This window comes from Plecotus auritus, assembly GCF_963455305.1.
Source record: "Plecotus auritus genome assembly, chromosome: 5".
NCBI classification, from domain to species: domain Eukaryota; kingdom Metazoa; phylum Chordata; class Mammalia; order Chiroptera; family Vespertilionidae; genus Plecotus; species Plecotus auritus.
Window position 1 is genome coordinate 72384137 of NC_137776.1, and position 15587 is coordinate 72399723.

The 15587-nt window shown below is 45.9% G+C and overlaps 1 protein-coding gene across 5 annotated transcripts in view; it reads left to right on the forward strand.

The window, feature by feature from the left end:
* Window positions 1-4586: 4586 nt before the first annotated feature.
* ZEB2 (zinc finger E-box binding homeobox 2) overlaps window positions 4587-15587 on the forward strand; it is a 138256-nt gene continuing 127255 nt past the window's right edge. For 2 of the 5 annotated variants that reach the window (XM_080669623.1, XM_080669622.1), the window contains exon 1: window positions 11689-12032. In XM_080669623.1, the coding sequence (XP_080525749.1) occupies window positions 11960-12032 (73 nt within the window). In that variant the 5' untranslated portion in view covers window positions 11689-11959. Of the gene's footprint in view, window positions 4720-9013; window positions 9298-11688; window positions 12033-15587 lie in introns of those variants that run through there. The other 3 variants (XM_080669620.1, XM_080669621.1, XM_080669624.1) reach the window with 3 other exon arrangements.

The window sequence follows — 15587 nt, forward strand, 5'->3', positions numbered from 1 at the left end:
GAAGTCCATGCTTCAGCACTCAGCTGGGAGGTGGGAAGACGATAAGGCAGGCAAACTCTCTAAGTGCTATTCCACCCCTTCTATCCCAGCCCCAATTCCTTCAGGCCTCTGAAGTTTTTGTAAGACTAGGTAAAGGGCTTCGAACCATGTGAAGACATTTAAACAAATAGGATCTTTGGCACTTCTTGACCACGCTAAGCTGGCTACAAGAGTGCTTCCCCTAGGCAAAACCATATAGAGAGAATTATGCAGAAAAATACATTTTCCTTACAATTGTACATGGAAGTGTGAAATATATAGTCAAATTGTAAAGTACATTTATGCATCTCAGAGGTTAGTATCATGATGCTTAATCATGAACACCCTACCTTTTCTACTACAAAGTGAGAAATTCCATATTACTTTTGCAACTTTGTTATCAGCATTAATTTCTGTATAATGCAAGAGCCAGTTAAATAATTCCTAATGAAATCACAAAATAATTAAATAATGAGAAAATAATAAAGATCACCAAAAATATATGTTACATCCATCTCTGGTTTTCCATAATTTAATTCCAAATAGTTTAGGTTAATTCATGGGATGGAATTCCTATTTATTGATATGCCTATCTTGTAACAGACACTTTACATATATTGTCATAGTTTTCAACCACAACCAGCTTAAATCTAAATACTTTTTTACTCATTTTTTAAAATGAAGTTCACAGGGCTTTAATATTTTGACCTCAATACACAATTAGTGTTTATAAAACAGGGAGTCAAATCCAGTTCATCTAATGCCAAAAGCTCTATCTTTGCCACTATAATATGCTATCATCGAGAAGAATATAAGGTGTCCCCCAAAAATGTATACACACAGTTTGAATAATTATAAAGGCAGTGTTTATTAAAATACATTTCATTTTCATTTAACAGCTATCAGCTGTTAAAGTGTGTATACATTTTGGGGGACACCTGTATATAGAAGCTAGTTTCAAATACACTGATGTCCTGTTCCCAGTCGGCAAGCAATCAAAGAAATTATATAAGAAGCAAAAACTAGTCCCAGATATGCCTGTATCATAATCTCTCCTTCATCACTAGCTTGTCCTGTGCTTGGGCCCAACACAGGGCCAGGGAGAATTAGCAGGGACCTGCCTATGAGAGCTTTTCCTTAGTCGAGGGTTCGGGAGCGAAGACTGAACTAAGGAAACACTTTATCTGGGAAGACAGAGGCAACAAAGCCAGAGAAAGCATTCAACCTGAGCATTTGTCCTGAGCCAGTAGTGTAACTAAAGAAATGAGCCTAAGTGCTAGGTCCAAGAGGCAAACTGAGCCACACATGGAGCAACAAGTACTAACTACATCATTCGGGACGACTGGGTGTGGACGGCGATGCCGTGTGCAGAGTGGATGGGCACCAGAGGTTCAGAAGGATGTCTGTGAAAGGTGAGAGGATGTTGGCTGTCACATGCCACGGTGTTGGCCGTGAGGGTGGCCCTGGCAGCTAAAAGGCCACAGGAGAGTCAGACACTTGAATACCAGGGAAAGTGATTGAGTCCATCTAAAACTGCCAGGCCTACAGAAGCAAGGGGTTTTTGGTTTTGTTTTCCTTGGCTACTATTACTTCATAATTGTGATTATCATCGAGAAGATATTTGTTAAAGTTTCTATATTTAAGCACCTGAAACAACTCTGAACAAAACAAATCTCAGTGCAAAATTGGGACTGAGTATAGTACAAAGTTTATAATGTGGACTTTGTAACAGAGTAAGGACTGCAGAAGACCACAAGGTAGCATGAAGTTTTTTCCAGGTCACTAGACAATCTGTGGATGCAAGCAATTCCTGGTCCCATTTCCCTTTAAAAAGGAAAAAAGAAAGAGGTACAGGTCACTCCAGGTCCATAGGCTGCTGTCCAAATGGCCCTTTTGGTAGTTTTGACCTGCAAGGAGCACAAAATGGATCCTTTGAGATAGGAAACAAGTAAGGGACCTTTAAGTGTTTTTGAGGCATCTTAAAAAAATTCATCTGTATTAGGATTAACTATCTCAATAGTTTTTCCCCTTAGTATTTGCATTGATTGTTCAACTTTAGCATAAAAAAAAAAAATCTGGCCTTGTATATGTTTAAGAGACTCAAAAATTTCTTTTTCCATTGAATAATGTGGTTTTCTCCCCCACTACAGGTACTTAAAATTAGGGCAGACCCCAGGATAGCTACAATTCCAAAGGAGAATGCTCAGTTCATTATGAATGGTCTTACAGCAAAAAGTGCTTTGACAGCCAAATTCCTGGTCTCCAAATTTGTAAGTTTGTCCTTTTTTTCTCACAAGTCTTACTCAATACCGCTTCTGAGCTTTTGCACATTCAATGCTTACACTCAAAGACAATGTGTTACTAAAGAATGTGAGAACCTTCAAGTTCATACATTTGGATTAAAGAAGTCTGATATTTATAACCAAACTATGACCATACTGGATACAATAAATTAACTGCTGAACTAACAGAAGAAAAAATTACTGGACTTATTTTCATGTCTGTGGCTACACATCCTTTGAATAGGTCTAAAGACTCTTAAACCAGCTATAAATCCTATGATGCTTTCATTTTATTTCTTCACTTAATGGCACAGCACTCATTTCTCAATGGAAAAATTATGAATAATTCCAAAAGGTAAATAGTTGTTTTTAGTAGTCAAAAATAATTTATACTGTCTTTAATTGATCTATACCTTCCATGTTATTTTTTCAACCTTTCATTATAATAAATAATAAAGCTACACTATAATGAAATTTCATGTAGTACTTCATTTAAATCTCTATAAAACCCTAAGGAATGGCCACTATAAGTGTACCCACATTGTAGATAAGGAAACAAACTTAGAAAAAGTTGCCTGTAATCACAACGGTAGTAATCTGCAGGACTAGTATTCAAAATAGATACTTTGGGTTTCAACTGACACAGGGTATAAAAATATCAGGGATGTGCTTGCTTAATAATTTTTAAATAACTTTAATTCAGCCCACATGAAAAAATTTAAAAATGAAATTTAAAAATATCTTAAATACCAGGTCTGAAATTTGTCAGTTGCTTCAATGTTTTACTTTTTTGACATGTATAAAAAGATATAACCAAAAAGTTCAATGACCAAATTCCAGTAAGAAAATATGGTGCATAATTCATGCACATCTCTGCATTTAGGGAGAAAAGTGGCTTGTACAGTTTTTCCTAATTATAGTTCTATCACATGTTTGTATGTAATTGCTATGCATACATGGATTATAAATTGTTAAGTTTTATGGATATATAGAAAGAATAGTTCAAATCCATAAACTTTTACATGTGTTGAAGAGAAAGCTTGCATTTAAATGTTACTTTGTTTCTTCGACCTAAGAGAATGAACTTTTTTTTCAAAAGCAGTTAAAAATCAAGCATTAGATATGCAAATATGTGTTCAGATCAGAGATACCAAAATTATTCAAATGATTAATTATTCATCATAAAATGTCAATTAATAATTATGAAGCATAAAAGGCATCTTTCTAATGCATCTTTATTTTCTTGGCCTAAAAAGGGCTTCATATGCATGTTCAATTGACTTCTAACAAATTTTTAAAAATTCAACAAAGTAAACAAATTGTAAACAAGGGCAAACTCTGAATTTTAAGAACAAATGGGCCCAAAATGAATGAAAGATAAATGAAAAGAAAAACAAAAAAATATAGCCACATTCATGACATAAGCAGCTCTATGTTCACTAACTTGTTAGGTAAGGAGGCAACCTGGCCCAGGAAACAGCCCAACTATTCAAGCTGTGCTTTTGCTTAGCATGTACAGAATGCGTGACATGACGTTTCTCTCTGAATAGACTGATCTTGTTAGGAGGTGGGGAGGTGCTTTGGGAAATTTTTTATACTTTCAGAGAGTCATTAAAAGAAAAAGCACAGTTTAAGTTTCCTTAAATTACCTATTGTAATTCTTAAAGCCTGCTAAAATATCACTATGAATGAGAAAATTTTTCACATTGCCTTACTTCTAAAGAATTTCTCTATTCGAAGTATTCATTTTTAGAAAGATTATATATTTGTAAAAAGTCGATTTTAGCTGAGCTGATCATTCAGAATATGAAGCAATTATGATTCCCGAGATAACTGATTTATACATTTATTGTTATTATTATTTTTACTTTTCAGACACCTGGTGAACTTGTTCTCTGATGACCCAGGGAGTTATTTTAGTCAGGGTGTCCCTGACCTCCTGCTGGTAGATTAATTACATATTTAACATTGCGTTTTCAAGACGAAATGATAAATCTGGACACACAGAGGAGGCAGAAAAGAGAGCGAGGGAGAAGAGAGGTTGTTAAGAAACAAAACAAGAGATTGCAAAAGGGAGAGATCAAACAGAAAGAAAGGAGAATGTAGGAAATGCAATTGGGAAAGAATTTCAAGAAAATAAGGATAAAGGGCAGGAAGGGCTGAAAAGGCGAGGGAGCGGGAGGGAGGGAAGAGAGGATTGGGGATTTCAATTCCCTGGCGAGGCTGCTGGCGTCCGCGCCCTGCACGCCAAAAGCCTCCCAACTTGAGGCGAAAGCCATCTCCTCGGGCCTGCGTCGCCTCCAACTCACTCCAAGTTTGCCGGGGACTCCTCCAGGGCCCCTTCCCGTCACCACCCCCTCTCCTTAGTGAGATTGACAGTCGCGTGGAGGAGGCTTTTCCAGGCACAGCCTTTCTCATGGTAATCAGCCCCCAGCATCACCTCCCCGCCGCGGCCGCTCCCGCACCGCGCGCAGCCCGCGGACCCGGGGGACCGGAAACGGGGCGGCGGGCTGGGAGCGGGCGGGCGAGCCAGGTCAGCTGACCGGGCGGCGGGGCGGGGGTCGCGGGGTTCCCGGGCGGGGCCGGGGCCAGGGGAGGGCGAGCGGGCGGGGGCGACCCTCCCCACCCCCACGCGCTCCCGCGCCTGGGCGGCGGGGCCTTACCCAGCGATCAAATGGAGGGCCGAGGCTGGGGGCGTGGGGGACCGGGCGCGCCGAGGACTGGGGGCACCCGGCAGACCTGCTTTGCATCAATAAATTAAGACGCTCATTTGAGTCTCGAAGTTTGCTGGTTCCTGTCAGTGGAGGAGACGTTGGCAAAAGCACTGAAGCCGAGGGTCAGCCTTAACTTCAAAAAATTAAAAGAAAATAAACCCTTCAGCTGGCCGCGCTGCTGGGCCAGGTGACGTGCGAGATCCACAGCCCGCGGGCCTCACAGCAGGGATGTTAGGGACGGTCTGTGGCTCGCTAGTCCCTGTTTTGATTTTATTTGAACGGGCTTCTCAGAGAGATGCTCCTGATTTTTTCCCCCTCCTATCCTAGGCTCAACTCCGAATGGATTGGATTGCGAGTTTGCACGTGAGAAACCGTTTGGCTTGGCTTGGACCCCTGCCGCCCCCCACCCCCTCCACACACTCTCAGTCCAGGGGTCCCCCTTATCACCCTTTGCTTGCACTAAGAAACTGACCACCTCCTGCGTAACCACACGGGGCCCAAATAATTCCTCCAGATGAAAGATCAATTCTGTTTCAAAACGAGAATAAGTTCCTTTTTAACGTTTTTCTCCACATCGTACAAAATAAACAGAATTTGCTTTCATGTGTATATATTTAGCTGTGGCCAGATTCGAATTCCTTCTACAGCCTGTGTGTTCAAGGGCAGAAACTTTGTATCTCTTCGGGCACCTGGGCCCCGGAGCGGAGCTGGGGGATGGAGAGGGTGGGGGGAGTTGTGAAAGTTGAGGAAATTGACAGACTGAGAGGTGAATGGGGGGACAGGCACCAGGTCCCGGCTGGAGGGAATAGGAAAACAAAAGTGCATCTTCTCACCCTGCCTGGGTGGAGGGGATCCTGAGGGAGGCAGTTTGTTTTACTCAGAGAAACCCTAAATAATTATTTTCCTCCCTCCCATGTCGATTGCAATATTACTTCACATTTGCATGTATCTGTTGTTTTAATCCCCTTCGTCTGGGCTAATCTCGAAATGGATTATTAATGGAGAAGAGAGACGAGAAGGAGCGATTCATTTGCAGGACTTGCTCTGCTGTGTGAGGAGCCTAAAGCTAGCAGCCCCCAGTCCTCCCTCTCTCTCGACTTTTCCCTGCGTCCTGCGCTCCTGCATCCCGCTGATCCCACTCTCCCCATCGTCCCCGACCTGGCCTTCGGACTAAGGGAGTGTTCGGGACAAATTGATATTCCGGCTTTCTCGGATCCCACCGCCTCTGCGTTGGTGGGAACTCTGCCGGTCAAATGGGGAGGAGAGTGCCAGGGACGTGCCAAGCGCGGGCGGTGGGTGGGGTGGGGTGGGGGGAAGGCAACCTACCAGCCTGCCCACCCCTCGAGGGGACCCTTCCAGCGCCCCCATCCAGATTTCCACCTTGATGGGAACCTGAAAGATTGCTGTTTACCTCACGTTAAATACTTGCATGTCGGAACTCCCAATGCTAAGTGTTGGGGCTGCCTGCTGCCACTTGAATAATTACTGAGCCCAAAGTAATCAAATGATTAGGTGTTTTTAGTGGAAATACTTAAGGGTCTTTCTTTGAAAGTCAGATCCTAAGTAACCTGACATTAATATAGATAATAAAGACAAGTGATTTGCCAGCCGTTCGATTGGCTCCTTTGACCTGAAGTTTTGCCTGTGAGTATGTGTGTCTGGGCGGTGAGTCTCCCATGGCTACCTGGGCTCCCGAAGTTGGGTCCTTCCGGGATCCCTCCATGCAATGGGCTCCTACTTCCTCCGGAGTGGGAGAGAGGAGATTGAAAAGCAAACTTCTAGAGAAATAGAGAAAGCTGACTTCTAATTTTTTTTTAAATGGGGGGGGGAGAGAATGGGAAGAGGAAGAAAAAAGGATATTAATAATAGAGACAAACCTCAGAGGAGGGACTTGATAAGTCTATTATTATACATATTTAGTATATGTATAATGTTGAAAGAAATGTAAAACAGAAAATTGAGAATGTGTCTAACCCATGTTGGAAATCTTTAATAATTTTCTTTTTTTATTATTAATTTTTAGACTGACGAGCTTGACTGCTCCTCTTCTATAGGTAATTTCTCTGTAATGGGGTGGGCAGAAGATTAATTTATCCAGCTATTCTCACTGTAATAAATATTCAAGTTAGGAGAAGAGGTGAGTCTGTAACCAACTGTAAGAATTGACTTTCTTGCAGCCTAAAGTAAGAATTGGCTGCAGTCATGCTGGTGGCTGTCCCAGCCCCCTTCCCCCCCCCCCCAAAAAAAAATAAACATACAAAATACAGAGACTTGCACCTCTGGGAGTGTGGATGTGGCAACCCTTGTGGTGGCTTTTCCCTCCTCTGAGAGCAATTGCCAGTGACTCTTACATTCAAAGTCTTGCTTTAGGCACACATTCAAAGCACAGTTCAAAGCAGTTTATCTTAATGTAAGTAAAAGTCTAGTGTTGGACCAGGGTATTATTTGTTGCAGATTTCATCAGACTGAAAACAGGGGGCTGTGACATATTAATAATATTAAAGCCGGAAAAAAATGGCATGAGGCTCTTCTTTAGCCCCCTTGACACCTCCACCTTTACCTTTGCTTGGAAGCCCTAAGGTTGTGGGACTGGAAGTTTATTTGTGCTCTGAGGTTCGCAAGCACTTTCACTCTTTTAAAAAAAAAAAAAAAAAAAAAGCCTCACAGTTCTTTAAGAAATTGAGCCTGAACCATTGGAGGCTAAGAGATTTCTTCCTTTTCCGATAAATGCCTGTGCTCAGCATCCTCAAATTTGGCTGTCTTTATTTACTTCTATATTAGTTCCAATTATGTGCAGTGTAAACCAGCTTTTTGATTAACAAAACAGCAGAGCATTGGTTAAGAACACTTAAACTTCAAAAAAAAAATTCCCCTGGGAAGTGGGCTCTGAATTGGTTAATAATGTGCAGTACTTGCTAAATTGCTGACTTCCAGATGTGGAAAATATCTTTCTTGTTTAGGACCTATGTAACCTGATTGGATTACGACAGAAGCGTCACATTGGAAGCTTTTGAGTGATTATTTAATTAACCATACAGTAGAAAGCTGTATTCTCCAGGAAATCCCTTCCATATTTACATAACCAATCCCTTCAGAGCAAAGGTGGAGTCTTTTCTTTTTAATTTTACTTTAATTGCAATATCAAAAAATACATACTCCAAAACTTAGACCCCATGCTGTTTAATATCATGATCTTCCTTCCCTGCTAAGTTCCTCTATGGCCTTTCTCCTTTTCCTCTGCCTCACTACACACTTTATAGTAAGGTCTCCAGGAGATGTAGAGGGATTCAGAGACCCGTCAACCAAGAGCTCTCTGTTAATTACTTAGAGACCCTCTTTTTAAAATGCCAAACCACTTTTTAGTTTGAGGATCCGATCCAGAAATTCATCCCAGCACACACACACACACACACACACCCTAAGATGCAGTTCACATGTAGCTTTTCTTTCTTTCTTTCTTTCCTGGCTCTGGCATCTAAAAAAAAAAATAAAATAAAATAAAAATAAGAGAAAGGGCAAAGAATTTAGTTCCAGAAGCTGTGCTGAGAAATCCACACAACTTCATGTGCATCTCAAATCTGGTCATTAGAGATATCCATAGAAGAAGAGGCGATCTGGATTGAGGACCCGGGATCTTCCTCTTCAACTTTCACCCCTTAGAATACTCCAGTTCAGTGAATGGTGTGCACCGCTTTCCGCCCAGAACTCTGTAGGATTTAGTGATGAGGATAATGATGCCAAAGGCTTGACGGGGGGGGGGGGGGGGGGGCGTGGAGAAGGGAGGGAGGGAGGGAGAGAGCGAGAGGGAGGGAGAGAGGAAGGGAAGGAGGTGGAATTTCATTTCTTCCACTAAAGCGTTTGCGGAGACTTCAAGGTATAATCTATCCCAGATCCTTTCCCAGAGAGAAACTTGGCGATCACGTTTTCACATGATGCTCACGCTCAGGGCGCTTCAATTATCCCTCCCCACAAAGATAGGTGGCGCGTGTTTCAGGGTCTCTCTCTCTCCTACAGAAAAGAAAAAGAAAAAAATGTCATTAGAAGAGGCGTAACACGTCAGTCCGTCCCCAGGTTTGTGTTTCCTGGAGTGGCTAAAAGAGATCAGTTCTAACCTGCTCCGCAGGAATAACGGTCCTGCCTCCCCACACTCTTGGCGAGGTTTTGTACAGTTTGCTCCGGGAGCTGTTTCTTCGCTTCCACCTTTTTCTCCCCCACACTCCGCGGCTTCTTCATGCTTTTTCTTCTCACCATTTCTGGCCAAAACTACAAACAAGACTTCGCAGGTAGGTTTTTTTTTTTCCTCTTTTCTCTCTTTTTATTCCCTTTTGGTATGATCACCCCCCACTCTCCTTTTATGATTTTCTCCTTGTAAGTGGGGATGTGAGTGTGAAGTGAGAAGGAGTGTCTGTGGGTAGGAATTTCAGGTGGGTTTAGCTCTTTTTTGGGAACCTTTTCCCACGAGTGACTTCTCCGATTTCTCTCCCACTCCTGCTCTCTCTGCTTCCTTTCCCCTTTTTCTCCTCCCCCAGATAATTTGCCCTGTACCTGTCCATTCAGGTAACCAAAGGTGCCTTTTGCTACCCAAGCTAGGAAAAGTTTTATTGAGAACTATATGATTGGAATAAAAACTCTTCCAGGGGAGAGATTCTGTGCTATTTTCCGCACCTATGTCCAATTCATTGTACTCAGCAATTAAAACTTAGCAAATACCTGTTAATAATTACAAAACTTGATTGATACAAACCTACCAAATTTGGGGGCAAGTCTTTCTCTTAGAGCTGGCAGTCCATCCTCCTCTCCCACCAGAGAAGGCTGTTTTTTAAGCAGAAAGTGTCTGTTTTCTGTCTGCTTAGTGAGTTTCATTTCTTTATTTCATTCTTTGTGTGTATATGTATGTGAAGTAACACCTCACTTCTGTGATGATAAATAAAGAAGTGAAAGCCCTCATGGAACTTGAGTCGTTTACCAAAGTGGGGGGGGGGGGTCACTACAGCTGGGACAAAAACTGCTGTCAGGATATCAGGGTTTTATATTAAGGATAACTTTTGAAATTGTATTCTAAATGGCATAATAATACAGATGGATTGAACAGGAGACACATACACACACTTATCCCATTCCATGCTTTGGCACTGAAAAATAGAGAGAGAGAGAGAGAGAGAGAGAGAGAGAGAGAGAGAGAGAGAGAGAGCAGGAGTTCCCAGGAACAGTGGTGAGCCTCGCTAGCATAAATGTGTTGATCTCCCACCTACTTGTACATGTATTTTCTACGTGCTCCCCCTATAATGATGAAGGCAAGATGACTAACTCCAGAGTTAGGAATAACAGGCAAAGATAAAGTTTACAGCACAAATGCCCAGTCTCTCCCTCACACACACACACATGCTCATAAAACTAGCAGCTTACTTTATTAAACATGTATTTATATGCAATCGTGTGTAAGTCTCAGCAGGAATACAGGCAGGCCAGCTGTTTCATCCCAGACACTTGCGTGACCACTTCTGTATTTCAGGATTTTTCCCCCCAAAAAACAATTTGAAATCCAGAGGAGAGCTAAGAAATTACAAAATGTGTCAAACTTACAAACTCTCCCACTATGCTTAGGTTAAATTCAAGGTGCTTTCTAAATAATTCACTTCCCCTTCTCTCTGCTCCCCCCCCCACCCCCACCCCTCTCGGCAAACGTGTGGAAACTGATACTCACTTTCCAGGTTTTCCGCAAAGCTTCCAGCACGGGAGACAATAGGTGCGGGGCGTGGGGACGGAGTGTGCTCGGCAGAGAAAGGGTTAATGGCCCTGTGTTACAGTTTGCATCTGTTACATCTTTTATAGCCCCCTGTTTAAACTAATCCTCGAGGCACAGCATCTTCCCAACCCCACGGAGTTTCGGGATTCTCCTCCTCTCCTGCCTGCCTCCGAGGTTCCCCTTCTCCAAGTTTTGACAGTTTTCCGCTGAAAAAATGCAGCGCCTCTCTCGATTTTTAGGTACAAAAGTTTCGAAGCCAGAAAGGATACGATCATTTAGTAGAGCTTAAAAGTATTGCCGTGGCGGTTGGACTTTCTCTTTCCTTTCTTGAGGGGAAAAAAAATTTTTTTTTTCTTCTGGAACTATTTAAGGGAACCAGTGTGGGGGAGCATGTGTGTGAGTGAGGTGGGGGAAATACTTAAGTAAATATTGTCAAAGTGGCGGAGGTGGGGGGGAGGCTAAGGGGGGGGGGGGAAACAGTGTCCAAAGAGGCTTATAATTATATTTCTTACTCTGGCTTGAAACGGGAAATCTTAATTTGGGGGCGGGGGGTGGAGGGAAGAAGAGACAGTGCCTCGATCAACTCCAAAAGCGGAGGGGAGGGGTCGCGGGGCGAGTGGGCTTCCTATAATTACTATTCTCAATTTGCCCGAGTGTGCTTCATCCGGGGGTTGTTTCGCGATTGTTTGTTTGTTTGTTTGTTTGTTTCCTCTGGGGAATGGGGTGGGGGTGAGACAAGATAAGAGTGAAAGAAAGCGTCTCCTCACCCCAAGTTCCCGAGGCTGGCTGCGGACTTTTCGGAGGAAAGGGTCCGCCTAGCCCTGAGTCAAGCAGCCTTACTGTACTGCCGTGTGCATTCCCTCATACGGTCAGGAGTTATGACTCATTTTGAAGATGTAATTCTTGTCTCTGATCCCCTCGCGGGTGCGACACACCAAACAGTAACAAACACAAAGCGCCTCGGGGCCAAGGCTGGGGAGGGGCGGGGAGGGGGCCGCCGAAGTTTCGCTTTGGCGTTGGGGGGCGCGGATGGGTGCTCGCCGGGGCCCTGGCCCGGCTCCCCTGGGCGGCCCGCGCGCGTTTCAATGGGCGCGGGCGATGCCCACATTGTCGCTGTGTTTGGTTGCTAGATCGAGCCTGCGTGCTGCCGGAGCAGGGCGCCGAGTCCATGCGAACTGCCATCTGATCCGCTCTTATCAATGAAGCAGCCGATCATGGCGGATGGCCCCCGGTGCAAGAGGCGCAAACAAGCCAATCCCAGGAGGAAAAACGGTAAGAACCGACCCGAACCAAACTTTTCCGGGCCACTCCGCGGCTCCAGACCCAGGGAGCAGGGGGGGAGAGGGAAAAGGAACCGAGGAGGCGGCGGCGGCGCCCAGGGCTCGCGGGCGAGCCTCCCTCCGCGGCCGGCGCCCGAGCTCTGCGCGCGGGGACTGGCCGGGGGGAGTTGGGGAAGTGCCGGGCAAAGTGAGCGGCGGGCGCCAGCGGGCTCCAGCGCGGGGGTCCGCACGGGGCCCCGCGCCCCATCCCCGCCGCCCCTCGCGCCCCCGCCTCCGCCCTCCCTCCACCTTCGCCTCCCGCTCCGCTAGCTCCCGGCCCGCCGGGTCCACGGCCCGGCTGCGGAGCGTCCGGCTAGGGCAGGGCGGGGGCCCGGGCGCCGGGCTCTGCAGGATCCAGGGGCGGGGGCGGGGGTGGCTCAGGGACGGCGAGGGAAAGAGAGAGGGCCCGGGGCTGTGCCTCTACGAGGCTCAAAGTTTCTTCCCGGAGTCGCCCGGTTGCCTCTCCTAAGCCAAGTAACGGTTCGCGGGCAGCGGGGCCCGGCTGGGCGCGCCCGGGCTCCGCGGTGGGAGGGATTCGGCCGCCCCGCGCGGGGTCCGGCGGGGTCCGGGCGGGCTTGGGGTGGGTGGCTTCTCTCCAGCTGGCGCTGGCCCCTCGCCGGGGGCTGGCGAGTCAAAGGGCACAGGGAGACTTTTCTGGACAGTTTCTACGTGGTCAGGAGGAGCCCGCTATCCAGGCTGCGTCGGGAAGGAGGAAGAAGATGGGGGTGCGAGGGGGACACACAGATAGGAGGTGGGAGATGAAAGCGGTGACAGTTTAGTAGGTCCATCTTGGAGAGAGGCAGAGAAGGGGGAGGGAGAGAGAGCGAGGAGTAAAAGAGAAAGAGAGAGAGAGAGACCCCCTAGGTATTACCCCCAAACAAAATCGTGGGAATAAAAGAGAAAAGTGATTGGCAAGAGCGCAGAAGGCGCCTGGGGGAGGGGAGAGAGCTGGGGACCAGAGACGGTGCCGGGGGAGCTGACGGAGGATACCGAGTTTAAAAGAAAAGCCAGCCCCCCAAAACAAACACGCGAACTAGCGCCAGCTCAGCCTGGGAAATGAAACTTCTCGCTCCCCTCGCTCTCGGCCGGAGCACCGGCGCGGGGCCGCGGTCACGCTCGGGAGCTGGACCCGGGGACGCGGCGCTGGCCCGGCCTCCGGCCTCCCGCAGCCCAGCCCTCGCCTCGCGGGGTCGCGGGGCCCACTTGGAGCAACTTTCCTCCAGAGAAGACGATCGTGCGAGCCCCTGGCCTGCCCTGAGCGGCGCGGCGCGGGGAGGGGGCGCTGGGGGCGCAATGTGGGGTGTTGGAGGGGAAAAACACAAAGACTAGAGAAATTTGATTAGAGACAAATGATGCTGCTCTCTGTTCCTCTGTCTCTGTCTCTGTCTCTCTCTCTAGGTTTTGTGTGTGTGTGTGTGTGTGTGTGTGTGTGTGTGTGTGTGTGTGTGTGTGTGTGTGTCTTTTGCTTGTTGTGGTGGAGGTGTCGAGCCATATGGGGGAGTGATAGAGGAATTTTAGTCAGAAACTGTTCGTTACGTTATCCTGCCTTTTCCCTTTGTGCTGCCTTTGATCTATTTGCTTGGCTTAGTATTACAAAAAAACAAGTATAATAATATATTCTGAGCTGCTTCCCTAACATCCAGTTCAGGCTGTCTCTCTCTTTCTCTAATTTTTCTTCACTCTAGTGTCTGGCATTATTTAAGGTGGTCCTTACACAGGAGACCTCCCCTGCCCCATCCCTGGGTAATTTAGTAGTCACTAAAATTACACCTAGTGTCCCCTCTCCTCTCTTGTGTTTCCTCTTCCTTTTATTAAATGTTGGTTATTGATTTTCTAAAATCAATGTCTGTTGTGGGGCTCCCCCCCCCTTTACAAGTATCTAAAGCACATTGCTGATCAACTGGATAACAAAAGCTTTGTGTCAAGGAGGCTTTTTTCCCTTGTGTTAAACAATCTTTTTTTTTTTTTTTTTTGAGAGAGAGAGAGAGAGAGAGAGAGAGAGAAAGAATGAAATTTAAAGCAAGGTTCCCAGAAGTGTTGCTTTGCAGAATAGACTATTTAAAATGTTTGTTTCTTCTTGCCCGCCCCCTCCCATCCCCTTCAGGGATTTTGCCACCGTTGACCAGCCTGGCCCCAGGAGTGAGGTCAGGCCGGAGCCCAGGTCTGGGGAAATAGAGGGCTCCAGGCTTCCTGGGAACCGCTGGGAAGGGGGAGGGGGAGTTGGCTCTCTGAGAGGGAGGCCTGCTGGGGGCTGTACAGGTGGACTGAGCACCAGGGAGGGGCTCTGCCTCAGTCGTGGACCCTGCACCCATTTCCCCTCCGCCCAGCCACTCACTTGGGAGAAGCCTCCACACTCTGAAATGGAAAGTTGAATTGCACATTTTAAGGCATTTCGCCCAGTCTCTGCACACTTCACAGCAAGCCTGTCCATCTCTGACAGCTTCTCGAACTTTGACTATTACCTGTCTCTTTTTCCAAGTAATCTCTGGGAAAATGTGCTGTGAATTGGTGACTTGTTTTTTGCTTTGGGTTTAATTTGACCGGGCAATGTCCTAGTTTTCAGAAGCAGGTAGAAGAGTTTTCTTCCCCATTTTTTCTTCTTTTTTTCCTCATCAAGCATGTATCCGATGCCTTTTCCTTTGGGAATTGCCAGGATTTATCTGAACTGAGTGGATTTTTCTTCTTTCCTGGATTCATGGAAAATATGTCACTTTTGAGCTTGTGTCTTTGCTGATAACACTAAATATGATGATGCTTATCAAAATCATATAGAAATTCCTGGAAAGAAATAATGGCAATACTAATCATAGAAGTAGAAGCTGCAAAGAAAAGAGAAAAAAAGATGGTCATCCAGGGAACTAGAATTGCACTTTATATAATTTTAATGAAGTCAACAGTGTATATATAGACTAAGGCGACAAGGAGATAAAACGTGTAAAGCTGTGTGTGTGTGTGTGTGTGTGTGTGTGTGTGTGTGTGTGTGTGTGTGAAAGGCCGGTCAAGAACATGGGTTAGATAGAAGACGAGGCTGTATACGATTATTAAAAAGCAAAGGAGAAGGAGGCAGCTCGAGGAAAATAAATTTACAAAGAGAGAAATGAGAAACTAAAACCTAGCCTTTTATGTTCTCAGGCTAGAAAGATGCCTGGCAGAGACAGTGCCAGGGCCAAGTTAATCCATAGTGGACAGTCTCCTTTGGCCCACATAGAAAGGATGAAATCTCTTCCCAGAAAATAAGATGTGCAGGAGGAAAGGGGGAGAGGGGTGACGGGGAAGGAGGCAAAAAGCAAGTTGCCGCACACAAGAATGTGTGTCGGTTTCAAGAAGTTCAGTCAGATGATCTTCAGTCGCCTGACTCACTTTGTAACACTTTCACTGAAGCTGGAGAGGAGGGGAAAACCCACCCCCACCCCCCTTCAATTCCCCTGATTATACCCCACTATCTCCACACAGCCTTGGAGTCAGAAGTGAGCACTGGGGATGCCGGCTGCTGCCGCCCCTGGCACAG